Source organism: Sarcophilus harrisii, chromosome 2 (assembly GCF_902635505.1).
Source record: "Sarcophilus harrisii chromosome 2, mSarHar1.11, whole genome shotgun sequence".
NCBI classification, from domain to species: Eukaryota; Metazoa; Chordata; class Mammalia; order Dasyuromorphia; family Dasyuridae; genus Sarcophilus; species Sarcophilus harrisii.
Window position 1 is genome coordinate 419,398,805 of NC_045427.1, and position 21,649 is coordinate 419,420,453.

At 39.7% G+C, this 21,649-nt stretch overlaps 1 protein-coding gene across 2 annotated transcripts in view; it reads left to right on the forward strand.

Moving 5' to 3' along the window:
- Positions 1-5,333: 5,333 nt before the first annotated feature.
- TBC1D9B (TBC1 domain family member 9B) overlaps positions 5,334-21,649 on the forward strand; it is a 43,067-nt gene continuing 26,751 nt past the window's right edge. For both annotated transcript variants that reach the window (XM_031953820.1, XM_031953821.1), the window contains exons 1-7: positions 5,334-5,766; positions 10,072-10,182; positions 14,740-14,858; positions 17,103-17,331; positions 17,551-17,809; positions 18,918-19,125; positions 20,768-20,980. In XM_031953820.1, the coding sequence (XP_031809680.1) occupies positions 5,379-5,766; positions 10,072-10,182; positions 14,740-14,858; positions 17,103-17,331; positions 17,551-17,809; positions 18,918-19,125; positions 20,768-20,980 (1,527 nt within the window). In that variant the 5' untranslated portion in view covers positions 5,334-5,378. The remainder of the gene's footprint in view (positions 5,767-10,071; positions 10,183-14,739; positions 14,859-17,102; positions 17,332-17,550; positions 17,810-18,917; positions 19,126-20,767; positions 20,981-21,649) is intronic.

Genomic DNA, 21,649 nt, shown 5'->3' on the forward strand with positions numbered 1-21,649 from the left:
AGAATAGGCCTTGGAATCTGGAAGATCTGGGGTCAAGTCCTGCCTCCAACATGACATGGAAGTATAGATCTTGGGGAAATAACCGCTCAGTGCCCCAGGCCATTAGTGATCCAAGGCTAAAAGTTGCAAAACATGTTACCTGAATGGGCAGGATCAAGTCAACAAAACAAAGCATTTATTAAGCTCTTATTATGGGCAAGATACTGTGTTGGGGGCACAAAGGTAGGCAGATAACAAAGTAATTAATGAAAAAAAAATAAATAAAGTATGGTGGCCTGGCTGTAACTAGACTTAAAATTCTATTATAAAGCAGCAGTCATCAAAACCATTTGGTACTGGCTAAGAAATAAGTTGTTTGTCCTTCATTCTCAAAAAGGACCGTGCCATGTTGAGTAGTGGATCAGTGAATTGGTTAGATGTAAATGACACAATAATCAATGGCTATTTGTAATTTGTAACATAGTATTTGATAATCCCCAAACTCTAGCTTCTGGGATAAAAACTCATGATTTCTCAAAAATTGATGGGAAAATTGGAAAATAATATGTCAGAAACTCAACATAGACTTAGACCTACATCTCACACCCCATACTAAAATAAAGTCAAAATGGGTACATGATCTGGGCATAAAGGGTGATACCATAAACAAATTAGGAGAACAAGGGATAGTTTACCTATCAGATCTTTGGGGAAGGGGGAAATTTATAACCAACAACGACCTAGAGAATATTATGAAATGCAAAATGGACAATTTTGATTACATGAAATTAAAAAGGGTTTGCACAAACAAAATCAACACAAACAAGATTAAAAGGGAAATATAAAGCTGAGAAAAAAATTTTACAGTCAATGTTTCTGATAAAGGCCTCACTTCTAAAATATATAAAGGTGTAAAATTTATAATACAAATCATTCTCCAACTGATAAACAGTCAAAGAATATGAACAGACAACTTTCAGATAAAATTCTCTAAATCACTATTGATTAGAGAAATACAAATTAAAACTGGGACACGAACGCATTGTTGGTGGAGTTGTGAGCTGATCCAACCATTCTGGAGAGCAATTTGAAACTATGCCCAACAGGCTATCTTTTGACCCAACAGTGCCACTACTGGGTCTGTATCCCAAGGAAACCATAAAGGAGGGGAAAAGATCCATATATGCAAAAATGTTTGTAGCAGCTCTTTTTGTGGTGACAAAGAACTAGAAAATGAGTAGATATCCATTGTAATGTTCTTTGGTCAGGTTTCCCTGGGGGTCTTTGGGAGCAGCTTTTGTTTTAGTCAGAGTAATCACCACAAGAATAGTCAGGTTTTGTTAAAGTCCAAATCCTTTATTATCTCCTTCCTGGGGTTGGGCAGCTTTCTGGAGAGTCTTTCAGATCTGCCTTGGTCTTAGTGGAGAAATTCAGGAAGAAAGCCTGCCACCAGTGGTCTGAAGATGGACTGAGTATCTGTCCTTGGTTTGGAGAACTTGAGCTCTCACTTGTCTTCTCTGCCCTCTGAAAGCTTCTCTCAGTCCCTGCTTATATGCTCCACACTGAGTATAAACAAATCATTATATCTCTAGGAAACCATTATTTTTTGTAAGATTAAATCAATCATACTGAAGTTAGAGTACTTATTAATCACCATGCTAACCTAGACAACCATTGTCTTTATCAATTCCACTGAGTTAGCACCTTGTAAGAATCCTTATTTCAAGTTCAGAGTTCTGTCCCATAACAGTCCATCAATTGGGAAATGACTGAATAAGTTATTCTATATGAAAATAATGGAATATTATTGTTCTATATGAACAAGGTGATTATAGAAAGGCCTGGAAAGACAAACATGAACTGATGCTGAGCAAATCAAACAGAACCAGGAATACATTGTACACAATAACAGCAAAATTGTGTAATGATCAACTATGAAAGATTTAGTTCTCAATGGTTCAATGATCCAAAGTAATCCCAATAAACTATGGATAGAAAAAGCCATCTTCATCCAGAAAGAGAACTATAGAGACTGAATGTAATTCAACACATACTATGTTCACTTTTTGTGTTCTTTTTTTTTTCTCTCATGGTTTTTCCCTTTTGTTCTGATTTTTCTCTCCCAACATGATTCATAAAGAAATATTTAAAAAGTTAATATGCCTATATAACCAGAAAAGAATAAAACAATCATTAAATAAATAAGCATATTTTTTTAAATGATAGTATGATGCTAGTGGAGACCTCTGGCACCCACCCACTAGTTACTCATTGCTGGAGTAACTGTGATTATTCCCTGCATGGTTAGTCACCTGTTTCCCTAAAAATATAGGAAGTAACTGCTAATACCACTCTCCACATCCATAGTGTCATAATTCAGGAGGCACATATTAAATAAGTGAACATTATTTTTCCCCCTTGCAACTTGACCAACTAAAAAGATTAAACTTGAAGGCAGTACTCAAACTGGAAAGTAACTGGAAGTGTTCCACTCCATGTATCTATGTGTGAGGGATAGAAAATCCTATCCAAAAATGACTACTCAGAGACCTCTTGAAGTAAAAAGCAGAAAAGTTGTTTATTTAATTAATTCTCATGAGAATGAGCAATTCCACCTCTAGGAGGGAAAGAGAGAGAGCTCACAGTAGAAGGGCTAAAGAAGGGAATAAGGCATACAGTTTTTATAGGTTTTAGATACAAAGGATTACATCATGAGTTGGAGAACATTAAGAGATAGATGCCTCCCCCACTCCTTAATTAGATGTTATTCGTGCCAAAAACAGCAGATTCCTAGTTCCGGGAGGAACCATACATCAGGCAACTAATTGGCCAGATGTTGGTAACTTGAACAGCGATAAATGTCATCATTCGAGGTTAAATACATATGTTTAAAATCTAAGTACATGTTGGCTACCACTCAACATATTCATGCAAGTCACAGAGAACTAGAGAAACTAAAAATACAGAAGAGGAAGTTAAATGTCCTTGAAAGTTCAGCTGCTGGAAGTTCTTCACCTTATCTTTACTACATATGGCTGCTGGAAGTTCTTCAACTACACACACACACACACACACATATATGTATCTAAAAGTCCTTGGTATTACCATGTTTTTACTAATCTAATTAAATTATTCACTTGCTTATGAATTTGAGGTCAAATTTACTCAAATAGTATACTGGATATGAAAGTTAAGAGAACCATGTGAGGTGGGGAACAGATTGCACCACCATCATGATTTAGGGAGCCCACATTGCCAGGTTTCCCCCATCAATGTTTTCTAATATTTTGGACAAATTCGGAGCCATTTTTCACAAAAGGTGTTTCTTTGATACTTGACCAGAGGCTACTTGTCAAACATTTTCTCAGTATCCTTCCTTGGTCCTTCTCCTGGCCCCTATGTGTGGATGTCCCCCAAAGTTCTGTTCTCTAGTCCTCTTCGCTCCCTAAGATCTTTCCTTTGACAATTTCTTTCACTCTCAAAGCTTTAATTAGCCACTTTATGGTCCTTAGGCTAAGTTATGACAGAATTTATGGACCAAAAATAACAGAGGAGATCTCAGGCACACTAAGGGACAGGAAATGAGTTAATTCCCCATAACTAATCCCCCAATCAGAGCCCTGTTGATCAATTATCAAACCTCTAGGAATCACTTCTACAATGTGCTAGGTAGGAAGTGGATATACAAAAACACAAGTAAAACAACCCCTGCCCTCAAGGAGCTTATATTCTATCATGGGGAAAACATATACATACAAGTACATACAAGGAGATTTCAGGGACCACCTGAGGGAGGAGGAGCAGGAAATGCCTAATGTGGGAAATGGTACCCTTAACCCTCAGGGCCCCTACCAAACCCCAGCGTTTCTAACCACTCCTGCTCCTGGAAAAAGATAATTAATCACAAGGACACTTGTGCAGACTCAGACTCATTTCTCTCTCTGTATCTCTGCTCTGCCATCTGTCTCTTTCTTTCCACCTCCTGGCCACTCCTCCTCCTCCTCTTTTTCTACTCCTTACCTTCTTTCCCTTGTTTCTCCTTCCCCCTTCCTTCCTCTTCCTCCTGTCTCTCCTCTCCCTCTCTGCCTCCCTCCCTTAGTCTCTCTCTTGCTGTCTGTCTTTCCCTCCCCCCTCCTTCTCTCTCTCTTTCTGTCTCCCTGTTTCTCTCTCTCTCTCTCTCTGTCTCTGTTCTCTCTCTGTCTGTCTGTCTCTCTCTCTTCCCTTCCTTTTTTTCCTCTCTTCCTCCCTCCTGCCTTCTCCCTCTCTCTTCCCTCGACACTACCTGAAGTTTGGCTGTTTTATCCCAACTACATGCCCTCCTGTTCCCCACAACTATTCTTTATGAAGAATCCCCTTTTTCCCGGAGCACCGTCCTGAATTACAATTCCTCAACTGAATAAATAAATGTCTCATTTTATTTAACGGTCACCTAGTTGGTCTGAGTTTTCCCAGGACGATGCCCTCTTCTTGGGGGCGGTTAGAAAATGCCAGTCAGAACAGGGGAGGGGCCTATAGATTAGGATTTTAAGAGATGAGAAGGGCCGTGTTCCAGTCATGGGGGTCAGTTCATGCACATTTGTGAAGACAAGAGATGAAATACTGTAAATAAAGAACAATCAGAAGGCTTCAAGTAGAAGAAGTAGAAGGACGCATCATAACCCTGGAAAGATGGCCGCTTTTATGCATTGCAGGAACACACCTCTCCTTGCACAAGCGCTTTACTTCAGCTAACAATTCATTAAGCACCTACTACATACAAGGTAGGATTGAAGTCCTTTCTTCAAAGCCCAGCTCAGGGCATTTTTTCTCAGAACTCTTTTCTGGTTGCTTTCCACCTACGCGTGATCTCCCCCTATTTCACCTTTCCTAGAGCATGTGATCTGATCCTTCTTGTTCCCTACCATATGAATTTTTCTACACAACACAAAAGCCCCTAAAAGGCGTGAATGTCTTGGGAAGGGCTATTTTCCGTCCCCGTTCCCAGGTAAAGCAGGGCACCCCGCACACAACAGGCGCATAATAAATGTTTGCTGAACCAATGGGACGTAACTGAGGAAGGCATGCATCAGAGAACAGGCGACGTCTTTGCGCTGCTCCCTGACCTGGCGGAGAAAGGTGAGAAAGAGGAGGAGGGAGAGAGAAGGGAAGGGAGGAGCTGGGGACGGGTGCAGAGCGAAAAGAAGAGGAAGGGAGAAGGAGAGAGAGGAGGGGCTCAAAAGGAGGGGACAGAGCCGGGAAGGGAGGGGGGGGAAGGGGAAAGGAAAAAAGGGAAGAGGGGAGGGAGGAAAAAGAGAATGAAGGGGAGGGGGGAGATAAAGGAAGGAGGAAGGAGGCGGAAGGGATTAGGCGAGGAGAAGGAGAGAAAGAGGAGGAGACCCGGAAAGAGAGCCGGGGCGGGGATGGGAGGGGGCGAGCCGAGGCGGCGGACTCCGCAGCCGGGTCGCCCTCGGAGGCCGCCAGAGAGCGCTGTGCGCGCGCCGGGGCCCGGCTCCGGGGGCTCTTCCCTCCCGGCTCGGCCCGGCCGCGCTCGCCCTCGCTCGCTCTGGGCCGCGCTCGCTCCCGCGCCCTTTCCTGCGCTCCCGCCCGCCGCGCTTCCGCTTTCTCCGGGAGCTGGGCCCGGGCCGAGCCCCTGTCGTTTCGGGGAGCCCGGGGGGCTCCGGGCCGGCAGGATGTGGCTGAGCCCGGAGGAGGTGCTGGTGGCGAATGCGCTGTGGGTGACGGAGCGCGCCAACCCCTTTTTCCTGCTGCAGCGGCGCCGCGGCCACGGCAAGGGCGGCGGCCTCACGGGTGAGGGCCGGGGCAGCGGGGCGGCGGGGCGGCGGGGCGAGCTCGGGAAGCCCCTCGGGCGGAGGCGCGCCCCGGCGGGGGAGGGGTCCGGCGCCCTCGGGGAGGGGGAGGGGCGGGAACCTGCGGCTTACAGGGGCGATGGAGGGGGCGGGGCCGATAACCTCCGGAGACTCCCCGGGGCTGCGGGAGGGCGGTGCGGACTGCCTGCATCCTCGGCAAAGGGAAGCTGCCCTCGCTGGGCCCCATTGCCTGCACCCCCACTCCGGCCAGAATCGAGAGCCGCAAGGTTATTCAGAGACGGTGCTCCCTGATGGGGAAACGGCCCCGGACGGGGAAGTCCCTCGCCCTTGCGAAAGCAGAGAACCCCCAGCCCAGCCCTCGGGACGCCCCACCCGGGTTCTGTCTTTGACAGCACCGGGCCCAGGAATTCCTCTTCCTCCCGGCCCGGACATCCCCGGAGCCCCCTCGCTGGGCCTGCTTTGTATCCAGCTTCGTGGCTAAAATCCCCCAAAGGAAAAGGCCGGGGGCCTCTGGGAGACGCCGAGGAGGGAAGGCTCCTGGGCTCTCCGGTCCCCAAGGTACATTCCCCGAGGGGGTTTCTGGTAGGGTTCTGTCTCTCTCCCAGGCCGCTGACGCTTCTTTCGGATGTCAAGGGTGTAGCAGCTGCCCCTGGTGAGCATCTCAGCCTGGACGTGACAATCCGGGAGGAGCTTGAGCTTTCTCTGTGAAAATTCGATGCTAATGTTTCCATTTTATTTCCAATAATTCCCAATAATATCTCCAAAATATTGGAGTGCTCTAGAATCTAGGAAAATTTCAAACCTGCTAATTGCATCCCACTCCCCCGGAATTCTTTCTGCAGATCTGATTGACTTTCTCTCCCGCTGAATTTTTAGAACATCCTTTGGTTAAGGTGTCAGTCTGTGGTTCAAATCCGCCCTCAGACATTTAATATTTACTAGCTTAATACTCCCTGGGCAAGTCATTCAACCCCAATTGCTCCAGCTCTAGGCTAAAAGGATTGACTTGGGGGTTTGGGGTTGTTTTTTGTTGTTGGGTTTTTTTTAAATATATTTCCAATGCTGTGTACTTTGGGGTATGTTGAAGATGAAGGGAAAGTGGGAAATTGCCCTGCTCATCTCTACCCATTCTATTGTTGCTAATGACCTTGGACCTCACATAGCTATTTGCTCTACTCTCTCAATAGTTTTTTTTTTTTTTATTTAATAGCCTTTTATTTACAGGATATATACATGGGTAACTTTACAGCGTTAACAATTGCCAAACCTCTTGTTCCAATTTTTCACCTCTTACCCCCCCACCCCCTCCCCTAGATGGCAGGATGACCAGTAGATGTTAAATACATTAAGATATAAATTAGATACACAATAAGTATACATGACCAAAACGTCATTTTGCTGTACAAAAAGAACCAGACTCTGAAATTCAATAGTTTTTTTTAATTAGTTATTTGTCTTTCTTATACAACTATGTATTATCTAAACTTTTCCTAAACACAAGGGCCTAAAAAATTATTTTTTAAAGAATTAAATAATGAAGTGAATGCTGATAGATCTCATTCTTGGGATCCTTTAGAAATGAAGGTAATTCATAGCTAGGTCCCAGTCTCTATAAATAATATCCTATGAAGTAGTCACCTTCAGTCATTGTTTATTGTTTATTTTTGTATATATTTGTATGTTTCCATTGGGCCATTCCAATTACCATATTTTACATATAGTTATAATTAAACATTCAAATTTAAATGATAGTCATTATTCAACCTGGTTGTTTAAGTACATACATGCCAGTATTACAGGAAAAGAAAAAGACTAACCAATTATAGATATAACAAATGAACACTAAAGATAAGAGATTCTGACTATATTATAGTTATATAGTGAGAAACACAGTATTTTTAACACTCCTACTTTTCCAGATGTCAAACATCTAGATTTCTCAAACATATGACTTATATCCCCGATCAGAAATAAGCAAAGACCTTCAGATCAGCATGTACTTTGTGCCTCAGACAACCATCTGGGCCTCCCTCCTCCAGTATTATCCTGGATGCTCTCTCTGTTTTCTGTTGTCATATTCCTGCATAACCTTTATTAAAAGTCCAATTAAAATGATACTTCTTCCTAGATGTCCTCCTTCTTGACCATAATGACCTTTTAACACCTCATGTTATTTTGTTTTTCAACTCTTCAATGAAATTAGATAATATTACATAGTATAGTTCTCTGTGCCTTTTCCCCCAATAGACCATGAGCTCTATGAAGACAGAGATCATATTTTATCTAAACTGTATTCCCTATCCATAAATGGTCTCTGTGCAATAGGCTCTTAAAAATGTTGAATGAATAATTAGATGATATGAGAATAGTAGCTAATGGAAGGGCAAAGATTATGATGAACAGTGAGAAAAGATAGCTAATATCCAGGAAGAAATAGAAACAGACAGCTCACACAGTCCAAAGCTATTTGGCATAGCAAAGAACTCCATATATTTTAGTAGTCCTTGGAGGAATGATTTCATTATAGTTAGAGCATAGTCATTGATATTCATAATGATAAACCTTAGTCATTGAGAATAGGCTAATTTTTATGCAGTTTATATATGAAATATAAAAATTATTGCATACTCTTAAAAGGTTGTGCTCAAAATAATGCTTAAAAGGGCAAGGATGTATTTCTTACATTTTAGAACATTTCCATTCATAATGCATATTTCAACAGTTAAAGGGACGAGATTTGATGATCTAGAAAATGAATTTCTATGGAAACCCAACCTTAGTCCTAAGTAAGTGCTAGAAGAAATTATCACTAAACTAATTTGTGTTGGAAGCATCGTCAGAAAAAAACAACTCCTATCTGCCTTTATGAAGTCACCAAATTTTAGACAGATAAGTACAGAAATATTACAAAAAGAAAAATTGAGTTTTTGACAAGGAAATATCCTTTCTTTTTCTTAGCAGAGCAATATACTGTAACTGGGAAATGACGCATTTATTATCAAATATCACCAATATGTTGGCTTGTTTTGTTTGACCTATACAATCTTCATTACTAGAGAAAGGTCTATAGCAGGAGTCCTCAAACTATGGCCCGTAGGCCAGATGCAGCAGCTGAGGACGTTTATCCCCCTCACCTAGGGCTATGAAGTTTCTTTATTTAAAGGCCCACAAAACAAAGTTTTTTCTTTTACTATAGTCTGGCCCTCCAACAGTCTGAGGGACAGTGAACTGGCCCCCTATTTTAAAAGTTTAAGGACCCCTGGGTGATAAGAGGAAGAAAGAGGGTATAGGAAACAGAATAATTGGAAAGTGATTTTGATTTCAGAAAGGGAGAAAAAGTATCAATAAAAAAATTTGGTTGGTTTGGGTTTTGTTTTGTTTTTTTTTGCTTTTTTTTAAACAAAGATATGGGTTGTTAGAAAAAAAGTTTAAAGGAATGGAAATCATTTCAATAGAACTAAAATAAATGGGCTCAAATCAATGAGAATTGTACAGAATGAGAGACAATGGATACCAGTCATTTGAGCTAAACCCAAATCAAGCACTTATTAAGCACTTACAATGTGCCAGGCACTGTGCTAAACAGTGAGGAAACAAAAAAAAAAGGCAAAACACAGTCCCTTTCCTCAGGTAGTTCACATTCTGTTAAGGAGACAACATTCAAATAACTAGATATATACCAAGTAGAGACTGTAAATGGAAGGGAATCTCAGAGGGAAAGAAGCAGTAGCAGGCACAGATAGAAAAGGCCTCCTGCAGAAAGTGGGATTTGAGCTAAGTCTCAAGGGAATACAGAACAGGTGAGGAGAAAGGACATATCAGGTCTGGGGGACAGCCAGAGGAAAGGTAGGGTTGGGACACGTGGGGAAGCAAGGAAGCCAATGGAGCTGGATCCTTGAGGGTGAGGAGGGGAATAAAGTGTAAAAAGACTGAAAGGAAGAATCCAGAAGAGCCTTATCATTTTCTATAAAAGGAAGATTTTCCTAGTTCAGTTACACTGAAGTGAAACCTGAAAGAAGCTAAAGAATGGCCTTCCTTTGAGACTTTTAAACAGAAAATGACAGCTATTTGTCCTGGTTACCTGGGCCAAGGAACAGATAGTGATTAACGTATATTTATACAGCAATCTGTAGTTTACAAAGTGTCTTAGTACACATTATCTCATTTGATCCTTCCTGCTCTTTCACCTCATGAAATCAGGCCATCTGTAATAGCATTTGATGTAGGAGCAGAGACATAGACCAGTTGAATCCCTAATCACATTCCTTTCCACCTTATTTCCCAGGTCTTCTTGTGGGAACACTGGATGTTGTCTTGGATTCCAGTGCCAGAGTCGCCCCTTATCGAATCCTTCATCAGACACAGGACTCTCAAATCTATTGGGCCGTTGCCTGTGGTAGGTACTTGTGTTTCTCCTTTTCTTGCCTCATCAAAATTTGTATCAAGGATAGCTTAGAGAGGGACTTGAATGTTTATATACCAAGTCTCTCAAGTCCAGTAGCTAAAAAAATAGAGGGAGGATGGCATGCATGAGAGCAGAGCTGCTCTCAATAAGAATTTTAGACACTTGGAGTTTCTACTAGCATGAATATACCTCAGAACATGTGACTGTCTTCCTGCTTCAGCAAATAGAGACATCCAGAGCCATCAGGTTCAGTAACCTTCTTGAGTTTGTAAATGCCATCTCAGTGGACTTTGGTTATTTAAGAGTTCTTGTTCTAATCAGTTCCTTTCTTCACTGCTGTTCCTTAACATTTTACTTTTACCCACCCCTAGAGAGTAACTCCAAGCCTTTCATGGAAAATGAGGTAGAAATTCTATAGTTTAGATGTAGCATATCTGGGCTTACTTCTCTTAGAAGTCATGTATAAGCCTGAAATATCATGGTTTCTTTCTCCAAAGGGAATAGTGCATTAGTTGAGTAATGATTAATAAGCTTCAGGTTTCAGGCTGGGTTATTTGAGGTTATTTGATCATGGCTCTGGCCCTTTTGACAGGGAGGGATCCAATAAAAAGACTAAGATAGGAATTCCACCAAAGTACAGAAAGTGGATCTTGGAACAATGTTCTTTAGAGTTTAGGTGAAAACTGAAGAGTAAATATAGGAACTAAGTATCCTGGAAGCAGGATCAGCCAAGCTCATCGATAGTCATTTGGATCAGAACCCTCCATAATATCTCAGAAAACATCTATCAGTTGGGTGTATCTAACTCAAGAAGTTTTATTCACCTGTAGAAGCAAATATAATGCAGTGGTTAGGTTTCCAGTTCTGTCCACAAAAGCCTCTTTACCCAGAATGTTCACTATATGTTAATTGTCCTCTGGAATCTAACGTGTGTGTGTACGAGTGTGTACGAGTTCCTTTAGGAAAAGATTTTCTGGGTCCTGATTTGTTGTGCCAGGGATACAGTGACAGAACCCACCTCCCAAAAAACACACATTCCATCTCTGACCTCCCACACTGGCCCAAGTCTCTCTGGGATTTGTTTGGTGTGGCAGAGGATCAGAGATGGGGCAGAACTCTTGAGGCAAGGCAAGAGGGGAGGTGTTAAAATAAGGCTTGGTTTGTTAGCACTTAGTGTTTCTTTGAGCCTAGGTGAAAAATAGGGAGTGGAAATAGGAACTCAAGTATCTTGGAATTAGTGTCAGCCAAATTCATCTGCATTAAGGTAGTTGGATCAAAACTCTATTCCAGAGGAAAGGTCAGATAGTAGGGTCTGAGCCCAACCAGGCCCAACCTGGTGTTGATATTTGTATAAAGTGAGGTAGACCAAAGTAAGAAGAATTATGAAAATATCAACAATCACAGTAATGGAAAAGAAAATAATACACAAAAAGATATCTGAACATAGACAAGTGCAAAGATCAGACAACTGATGAAACCAGTCTTCCTCTTCTTTGTAAATATATCTAATATACCTCAATGGGTGCTGAGCTGGAAGTTCCAGGTGAAATATCTCCAAACCAAAGATTCAAGATAGCAATTCTAGGAGAGTGTAACTAAAAAATAATCTAGATCATATTTCTGCAGAAGATCACCTTATTGTTAATCAAATTAATTAAATCAAATTTATCAAATAGATATGTGATCTCCTCAATTTGGATTCCCTCTCAACTACACAGCTCACAATTTATATATGTCTACCCATCCTATGCAACACTTGGTCCTGTTCTCCCATATCTTCTCCACCTACCATGCTGCAGGCTTTCCATATTGTTTCCTGAGTAATCTCAGGACTTTGTGTACCTGTCATTCACCAGCCCAGCTTCTCTTCCTATCATACATGTATCTATTGACATCTTTTACTCTATCCTGACCAGTTCCTCTGTGATTTCTAAACATTTTAGCCTCTGTTTTCCTAAGTTATCACTGATACTTTGATCTCACTTTCTTCTCTGTAAAGTCTTGATCTTAAAGCTGATTATGAACCATCCTCTGTCTTTGAGTCTCTTGTATAGTTTTCTCACCATCATTCATACTAGCTAGTTGTCAACCCTGACCCCCCCCCCCACTTTCCCTACTTCCACTCCCAACCTGCTAAAGACTACTGCAAAACAAGACCGAACAGCCATTTGAGTCTACTATAAATTCGTATTATCTAGTCTCAACTGATCTCTCATAGCTTCAAGGCAAATCTTTTATTCTTCCCTGATTGATTTTCACTGTCCTTACAGCAGTTCCAAATCTTTTCCTCTTTTTTCATGTTTCCTATGACACCTCTTTCCTCCAACTTGGATGGAGAAAATATAGGCCATTCCTTTATAATCTCCTTTCTTTCCTTTACTCCAATATCTTAAAAGCTCTCTATATCTTCATCCTCTTTTCCTTTTGTCCCAGTCTCAATTTTCCAGGTTAACCCCTCTGTGCTCTTGATCCCATTCTCTTCCATCTCTTTTGGGACCTCTCCTCATTATTTGTTTCCCATCTCTTTTCTTCAGTCTGTCCCTTTCCATTGAATTTTTCTTTGTTATCTACAGATATACTAATATCTCCTATATTGTTTAAAAAGGTGAAGGGGGGGTGGAGCCTTTACTTCATCATGATGTTTTCTCAAATTGTTGTGTTCTCTTTCTTCCTTTTCACTGCTAAGCTCTTCTCTCCTTGCCTCCATTTCTTCACTACTCACTCGTTCTTCCCCTTCTACTCCATAACCAGGTTTTCAAGCCCACCACATGACTATCACTGTTTTTTCCAGGGTTTCCCTGACTTTTTAATTGTTAAATCCAGTGACTTTTTCTGAGTTCTCATAATTATCAATGTCTGTAACTTTTGACACTGTTGACCACCCTTTCCTAATTTCCCCCTTGACTTCTGTGAGCTTTCTCTCTCCTGATTTTCCTCCCACCTCTCACCTATCTGATTTTTAACAATTTGTTGTTCAGCTTCTATTCCTTAAATCTTGATTTCCCCAAGGCTCTGTTCTGGACTTCTTCTCTTTCTTGGTATTTCTTCTAGGCTCGATTGTCATCTCCATTCAGATGACTTGACTCAAAATTTGCCTTTTCTCTTTAATAATCTCTCTCAAGTTCATCACTTTCTCTCTACACACATGGCTATATCTCTAGATCAAGTTGCCATGACCTCTAAACTATTCCATTAATTTCCTCATTGATTCCCCCTTTTCCATTCTCTCCCTTCTCCTATCCATCTAACATATAGCTGCCAAAAAAATTTTTCTTAAAAGTTCAGGTCTGCAGCAAAATGAATACAGAGAGGCTTGGAGAGATTTACATGAACTGATGCTGAATGAAATGAGCAGAACCAGGAGACCATTATACACTTCCACAACAATACTACATGATGATCAATTCTGATGGATATGGCTCTCTTCAACAATGAGAGGATCCAAATCAGTTCCGATTATCTGTAATGAACAGAACCAGCTATACCCAGGGAAAGAACACTGAGAAATGAATATGGACCACAACATAACATTTCCACTCTTTCTGTTACTGTTGGCTTTCATTTTTGTTTTTTTCTTCTCAGGTTATTTTTATCTTCTTTCTAAATCTGATCTTTCCTGTGCAACAAGATAATTGTATAAATATGTATACATATATTGTATTTAACATATACTTTAACATAGGAGAGGGGGTAGAGGGAAGGAAGGGAAAAATTGGAACAGATGTTTTTGCAAGGGTCAATGTTGAAAAATTACCCATGCTTATGTTTTGTTTATAAAAAGCTATAATAAAAAAATTTTTTTTTTTTAAAGTTCAGGTCTGACTTTGATTTCCCTGCTCAAAAACCCTTAGTAGCTGCACATGAGTCCAGTTGAAATAAAAACTCTAGCCTGACATTGAAGGCCCTTCCCAAACTAGCTCCTCCTTCTCAGTTTCATATATTAAAATGTCAACTATTACTTTTATCATGTTCTATTTTCCAACCAAATACAAGCTCCTTGAAACAGGAACAATTTTGCTTTTGTCCGCAGGGTTTAGCATTTTACGTAGTGAGTGCTCAATAAGTATTCTTCTAATTAAGTAGAATTTTTTTATATACCATAGTCCAGCCATTTCCCAATCATTAGACATATGGATTGTTTTTTGGTTTTGTTATTGTGATTAATGCTGTGAGTATTTTTGTACAGAAATTTTTTTTTCCTGTCAGTGACATCTTTATGATATAGCCCTCATACTGGAATCATTAGATAATAGAACTTGGCAGCTCTTATTGTATAATACCATTTTATTTTCCAAAACGATTGTATCATTTCTTAGCTCCACTAGCAGAGTAAGAGTGTTTTTATTTTTCCACTATCCTGTGCAAACTTTATATTTAATCTTTTAATTAAAATCAATTTAATGGGTATTTCATAAGGCTTCTTACAGAGACTTCTGCTTTAATTTTTATGATGGGAAATGATTCCTAGTTTTTCTCCTCAAATGAGTTTGAGAGATTGATGTGTTGATGTTTTTTTTTCCCCCTTTTTTACCTTCCCAAATCCTCTAGGTTCATCCCGTAAAGAGATCACAAAACATTGGGAATGGCTGGAAAATAACTTGCTACAGACATTGTCCATCTTTGAAAATGAAGAAGACATCACTACCTTTGTCAAGGGCAAGATACATGTAAGAAGCACTTGCTTAATATGATTGGGGACCTTACTTGGTCCTCCCTCCCACCTACTCTACCACATCCATCACAGTCATATAAGTTCTATGGAAAACCCTAGTCGTGGGGAGCTTACTCTTTCAGACAGTCCTTTCATTGTTGTATAGCTTTATTAGGAAATTCTTCTTTTTAAACAATTGAAATCTGCCTCCATGTGACTTCCTTCTTAGTTCTGCTCTGTTTCTTTGCTGAATATTTTTTTATTTATTTTCCGCATTCTTAAGATACTAGATAGAATATGGATACTTTTGACTACGTTTTCTGAGCAAAGGATGAACTTTTTGTTATTCCGGAAACTTAGTGAAATTTTATCAGCCCTCTCATTTTTACTTTCCATTAAATTATTGCATGTTTTATTCACTTCAGCTATATCTAATTAGTTAAAAAAAATGATTGAAATCTGTAGAGTGCACCTATTATAACAAATTAGTATTAATTTAAACACAATATTTTTTCAAACTCTGTTATACATTAAGTTCAAACAACAGCTACACCAGAGGGGAAATCCCTGAGCTGGAGAGACTCAATGCAGCAGGTAGACCAGGTAGTAGCACTTATAACTCAAGACTAGGAGAGAGAGCCATCAGATTTCTATTTGTCCAGACTATTCTTCCTCTATTCCCTGACCTTTGAAGCTCAAAATATATAAGAGAATGTTCTGTATCAAGTTGCTCAGGATTTTTCATTAGCTACCTTAGTATGGTAGTAGGCTTCTAATTTTCTTACTTTAAAATAGCAAGTAACACCTTTGCTTTGCAAGATTTTTATTTTTTATGGTCCAACCTTGTTAGATCAATGTAAAATGAAAACTCAAACCCATAATTCTTAGTGAGACAAAATATTTTCTTTGGCCTCTTTCTCCTAGAGGAGTCAAGTTATATCCAATTATCTTCCTTGTGATTGAATACTTGGAAAAGGCCCCAAGGCAGCAGTGCATGCCTTGATTAGTTCACCTACAAAATCAGTATACATTTAAGCTCCTTCTGTCTACAGAGAATTAAGCAGATTGCTAGGTGGAAGTTCAGAGTTTAAATCTGAGATAATCCCTGCTGTCATGGAACTTAAGCCTAGTAGAAGATGTGACATACTTAGATAATTGTAATGTATAATAATGCAGAAGCACATTAGAAAGGTACAGAAATGTTTTGTGACAGTCAGGGGGAAATTTTCATTGCTGACTGTTCAGGGAAAATTTCCTGATAGAATGTTTTATAGCCAGGAATTCTGTAGGTAACAAAAAGAAACGGACATTTCGGGTATAGGAAACAGCATGAACTTGAAGGGCTTGTTCAAAGGATGTAGAATAGTTTAATTTGGGTAGAAAAGAGAGTATATAGTGGGGAATAGGAGAGATTAGGCATTGCCAAACATAAAGGACCTTGAAAACAAAGGAACTTAAGCTTTATTTAATAGATGTTAGAGACACGGAAGATTTTTTTGAGCAGTAGAATACCAGGCAAGTAATAATGAAGCAGTACCAGCTTGATGACATTGGGAACAGAATAAAGGAGAGAAATGAAATCAATAGGATTTGGTAACTAAGTGATTTTGATAAGTAACTAGAAGAAAGAGTCAAAGATATTACTCCAAAGTTTTGAAAACAGTAGCTAAGGTGAAGGTTCAGTTGCAAGGAAAAGCCAACTTAGAAAAAATGATTGATAGTTTAGTTTTAAACTTGTCAATTTTGTTCTACTAGTGGTTCATCCAGGTGTATAGGCCCTGAGTGTGGGTCTGGAGCTCAGAATAGAGGCCTGGAGAAAAAGATTTTGGAATCATGTACATAATTAATAGCCATAGAAATTAATGACATCACTTAGGTAGGGACTTTAGAAAGAGAAGTGAGCCAAACACTTTGTGAAATATTCATTCACCTTAAGTGATAGAAGATTGAGAAACGGAGAAGATCCTTCTAATAGGTTATCCCTTTTGCCTTTTCTTCTTAAAAATGGAAGCTAGGGAGCAATGGAGGAGACAGTAGGATGATCCTAATGTCATTAGTAGCAATAAAAAGATGTGTATTCTGGGCTTCCAAACAGCCTTCAAGACTGTTAACTCTGGATTGACTTTAACTTGAATTACTAGTGTTATTTTCTTTTTTTAATGCCATTATTGTTTTGGGAACCTAAATGGTTCTTTTTGTACTTTTCCTTATTCATTTTACTTAGGAGTTCCCATCTCTACTCTTTTTTTCTTCACTCTAGGGTATCATTGCTGAAGAAAACAAGAACTTGCAGCCTCAGGGAGATGAGGATCCAGGAAAATTCAAAGAAGCAGAACTAAAGATGCGGAAACAGTTTGGAATGCCTGAAGTGGAAAAGCTGGTCAATTACTATTCTTGTAGCTACTGGAAAGGACGGGTGCCCAGGCAGGGATGGTTGTACCTTACTGTCAACCACCTTTGTTTCTACTCCTTCCTTTTAGGCAAAGAAGGTAAGTTGTTGTGATCCTAGAGGCTGCTCTAACCAAAAGAATCCACACACCTGAAAGTAGGGATTTTAAATTCTTCCCCTCTCAGGGCTTCAGTCATATTCAGTGACTCCTTAATGTGAGCTATTCTTAAGTCACATTGTCACTTATTTCTCTATTGAATTTTTTACTTTGTCTCTCAAAGCTGTTTGAATTGGTGTTTCTTTGTTTGGTGGTTCTCAGTAACCCTGGTGGTCCAGTGGGTGGATGTAACTGAATTGGAGAAGAATGCCACCCTGCTATTCCCTGAGTGCATCAAAGTTAACACCAGGGATAAGGAGCTGTATTTCTCCATGTTCCTCAATATTAATGAGACCTTCAAGCTTATGGAGCAATTGGCCAATATTGCCATGCGACAGCTGTTGGACAATGAAGGCTTCCTGGAGGACAGATCCCTCCCCAAGCCTGTCAGGCCTCTTAAAAACATCTCAGCCTTAAAAAGGTATGTCTCTTTTCCCTTAAGAGAAACAGATAAATGTTGCAAGGAGAGTTGAAGGTCCGATACAATCATAATTCTAGTCCAGTTTATAATTGTGCATGATCTAATAAATGATGAATAAATGAATGAAAAAGCATTTATTGATTACCCATTGTGGGTTACATACTGTGCTAGGCACTGGGGACATAAATACAAATGTGAGACAGTCCTTGCCTTCAAGAACTTTGTATCCTACAGAGGAATATAACACATATTAGGCAATGATGGTCAGGGAAGGGAACTTTAGTCTCAAGAATTACAGGGATAACAAGCAGAGTCATAAAGTGGTCTGTTGCCATGCTCTTTCTAGAAGCAATAATAGGATTGATTTAATTACTATTCACAGAACAAGAAGTGGAAAGGTGGAGATAAAGAAGGAGCGTTATGTGTGGTTTTCAGGCTACATGAGACAAGATGGGTGGAAGGTAGTGCATGGTTTGAGGCCAGAGAGATATGGTGGGTTAGGTGAGTTTGCCTTTACTAATTTACCAGTGAGGACCACTCAACCTTGAAGCACAGCTCCTTATAAACTCAGGTTTTGCCAACTTCTCATACTTCTCCTCATTGAGCTATAGATCTGAGGGAATAAGTGCTCCTATTGCACAGTCTGGAACATGATGACAATACAAGAACTTGTCAAAATTTGGGCCTTCTAAATTCCAGAAAAAAAGCTAATCTTTGGCATATAGAACTGTTTATATTGATCTGCCAGCATAAATGTCTAAAATTCAGACACTATAAGGAAGACAATATATACTAATTATCTTAATTCGGATTCGGGGGGGGTGGGGGGAGTCCTCCTTCATTCTCAAGGAAAATGGGTATCCTAAAAAAAAGTTAATTTTTAAGGTTACTTTTTCAGCTTGAATAAGATTAAATTCCAGTCTTCTCATTTTTATGCCCATCTGTCATTTATGTGAACTGTGCTCAATTCAAACAGATAGCAATTCATCTTGTTCCCTGGTATAGATGGATACAGTATAGCTTTTACTAGATAATAGTACTTCAACTGAATGTAACATCATTGCTAACACTTGGCTCATATACTTTGGTTTCTCTTTTCTGCCTTCAGAGACCTAGATGCCAGAGCTAAAAATGAATGCTACCGGGCAACTTTCCGGTTGCCAAAGGATGAACGACTAGATGGACACACTGACTGTACCTTGTGGACCCCATTCAATAAGATGCATATCCCTGGTCAGATGTTCATCTCCAACAATTATATTTGCTTTGCCAGTAAAGAAGAAGAGGCATGTTATCTCATAATACCACTGAGAGAGGTGAAGTATTGTTTCAGTCTGAATTTTAATATTCAAGATCAGCAGTCACATTATAGTGGCAGCCAAGATGATGGGAAGAGCTTCTGTTTTGGAATTGGAAGACTTGAGTTCTCTTTTTGACTAACTACTTCAGCCATTACTTAATTTCTTTATGTCTAATCTATTAAGCGCAGTTAGGTATAACTGTCCTTTATATTTCTAGGTAGCATTAGGAAATTTATGGAAGAAAATGGAAGAAAAAACATATCGGGGCGTGGGAAGAATCTAAAATATCTTTCTTTGGAAATGGCAGGAGATAGTCTTTTATTTCTATATAATGTTTGCTGTTAGCCATACCGTATGAGGTATACCCCAGGGAGCAACACTTAGGTCATGAGTTTCAGCAGCTTCCAGCATACCAAGAACTTTCTTTTTCATTGGGTGATAATTCCGTGACTTTCAGGAAGATCTATCGTGAAGGACAAGAACAGCTATTCTGTGTCTCAGAGGGGATTAGGCCATAAAAAAGAGACACACCAACTAATCCTGGGGTTCTGGGCTCTGTTTCAGGACATCACAATGATTGAGAGTTTCAGAGCAATATTTGGGATGGTATCTCTCATTGGAGAGATTTGCCAACAAGATTTGCAAATAGTTAATTGTATAAGAAACACTTGGAGAGTCTTGACTACAAGTTATTATTTAAATGTAAAATATTGTAGTAACTATACATTTGTTGTTGTTTAGTCATTTCAGTCTTTCTAACTTTTGGGACCTATTTTGAGATTTTCTTGGAAAGATACTGGAGTGGTTTACCATTTCCTTCTCCAGCTCATCCTTTAAATGAGGAAACTGGGGCTAAGTTAAGTGACTTGGCTAGGGTCACACAGCTAGTGTCTGCAGCTGGATATGAGCTCATGTTTTTCTCACTCCAGGCCTATCACTCTATCCATTGTGCTACCTACCTACCTCAGGCACTATTTGTAGATACCATCAAGAAGACTTAACTATTATTTGATTTTTATTTTAGTTTGTAGCAGAAGAAAAATAAATTCTTATTAAAACATGCACTAGTTAGACATGGGAATCCTTTGGTTCTTTTGCAAGCGCTTTCTATATGCTAGGCATTATGCTAAGTTATAGAAATACAAAAGAAAAGGGAAAAAAAAGTACCTGCCTCAAGAAACTTGTGTTCTGGTGAGAGATACAATATTCATGTAGTGATATCCAAAATAAATACTAAAAATATTAGAAAGTTAGCTTAAAGGGAAAGGAATTAGCAGCTGAGGGAACAGGACAAGGCCTCCTGTAAAAAGTAGTACTTGAGCTTAGTCTTAGAGGAATTCTAAGAGAGAGTAATAAGGATGGAGAACATTCCCAGTAAGGATAACAACCACATGACATGAAGATCCATCTAGTTTCTTAAAGTGTGGGAGCATTGCTGTGGCCACACCTAATAGTTGCCTCTGAAACAGTCTTCAATATGGACTTCTCAGGGAAAATTCCATGCTAGAAAATAGCCTCCAAATTCAGTGTATTTTGAGAAGAAGAGAGATTCTGGAATGGCTAATTATGTACATATGTCATTAATAGTTCTTGGGTGTGTTTGGCTTCTATTGTAGCTCAAGGGGAAATCATGGGGCAAACACTTTCTCTTTTGCAGGTGACAGTGGTTGAAAAAGCTGACAGCTCCAGCGTGTTGCCGAGCCCATTATCTATTAGCACCAAAAGTAAAATGACCTTCTTGTTTGCCAATTTGAAAGACCGAGATTTTTTGGTCCAAAGAATCTCAGATTTCCTTCAGAAAACATCAGCTAAGAAGCCACGTGCAGGCAGCAGAGAGAAGGCTGGAGTCATAGACTCAGCACGAGGGGAGGTGAGATGAAAGGAAAACTTGACATGTATTTAAAATTTTTTTTTATAGTTACTGAATAAAGTTCTTATTTTCACTGTTCTTCATTTGAGAAAAAGGTAAGTTGAACTTTTCACTTTTTTTCCTCCTTAAAAATCATACCATCATTAAGTTGCTTTTTTAAGTGGCCTTCATTTTTTTTTTTTCAAGAAGATTGTTGATCCTTAATCAAAAACCAGTTCTCTCCTCCTCACATGTTGGTCAAATTCAGAATTAAAGGCATTAAGGGCCGGTCATCAAGAGACATTTATTCTTCTGATCACTATTTCTCTCTTGTTCATGAAATTTTCTTCACATAAAGTTCTTTTCCTCTTTCTGCTGATCAGTTGAATTGTAGCAATGTAAATAGGAATTTTCAGTCTCCCCCTCCTGATAAGGATAACCAGTTGCTATATGTAGAAGTACTCTGAGTAAAGGGAAAAAAAGGCAGGAATAGTTTGCTTGGTGTGTTCATGGGAGGGTAAAAAGATCAGCCTAAACCTAATAGGAGGTTCTAACCAGTAAGATAGTATAGGCTTAGAGTCCTTACTGCTATCCTGAGATGTGAGAAAGGGATTTAAATATCCAACTCTGAATCTCCCAGAGGGGTAGAAGTAATCAGAAAAACCCAGGAGACTCAGGGCAACATTAAAG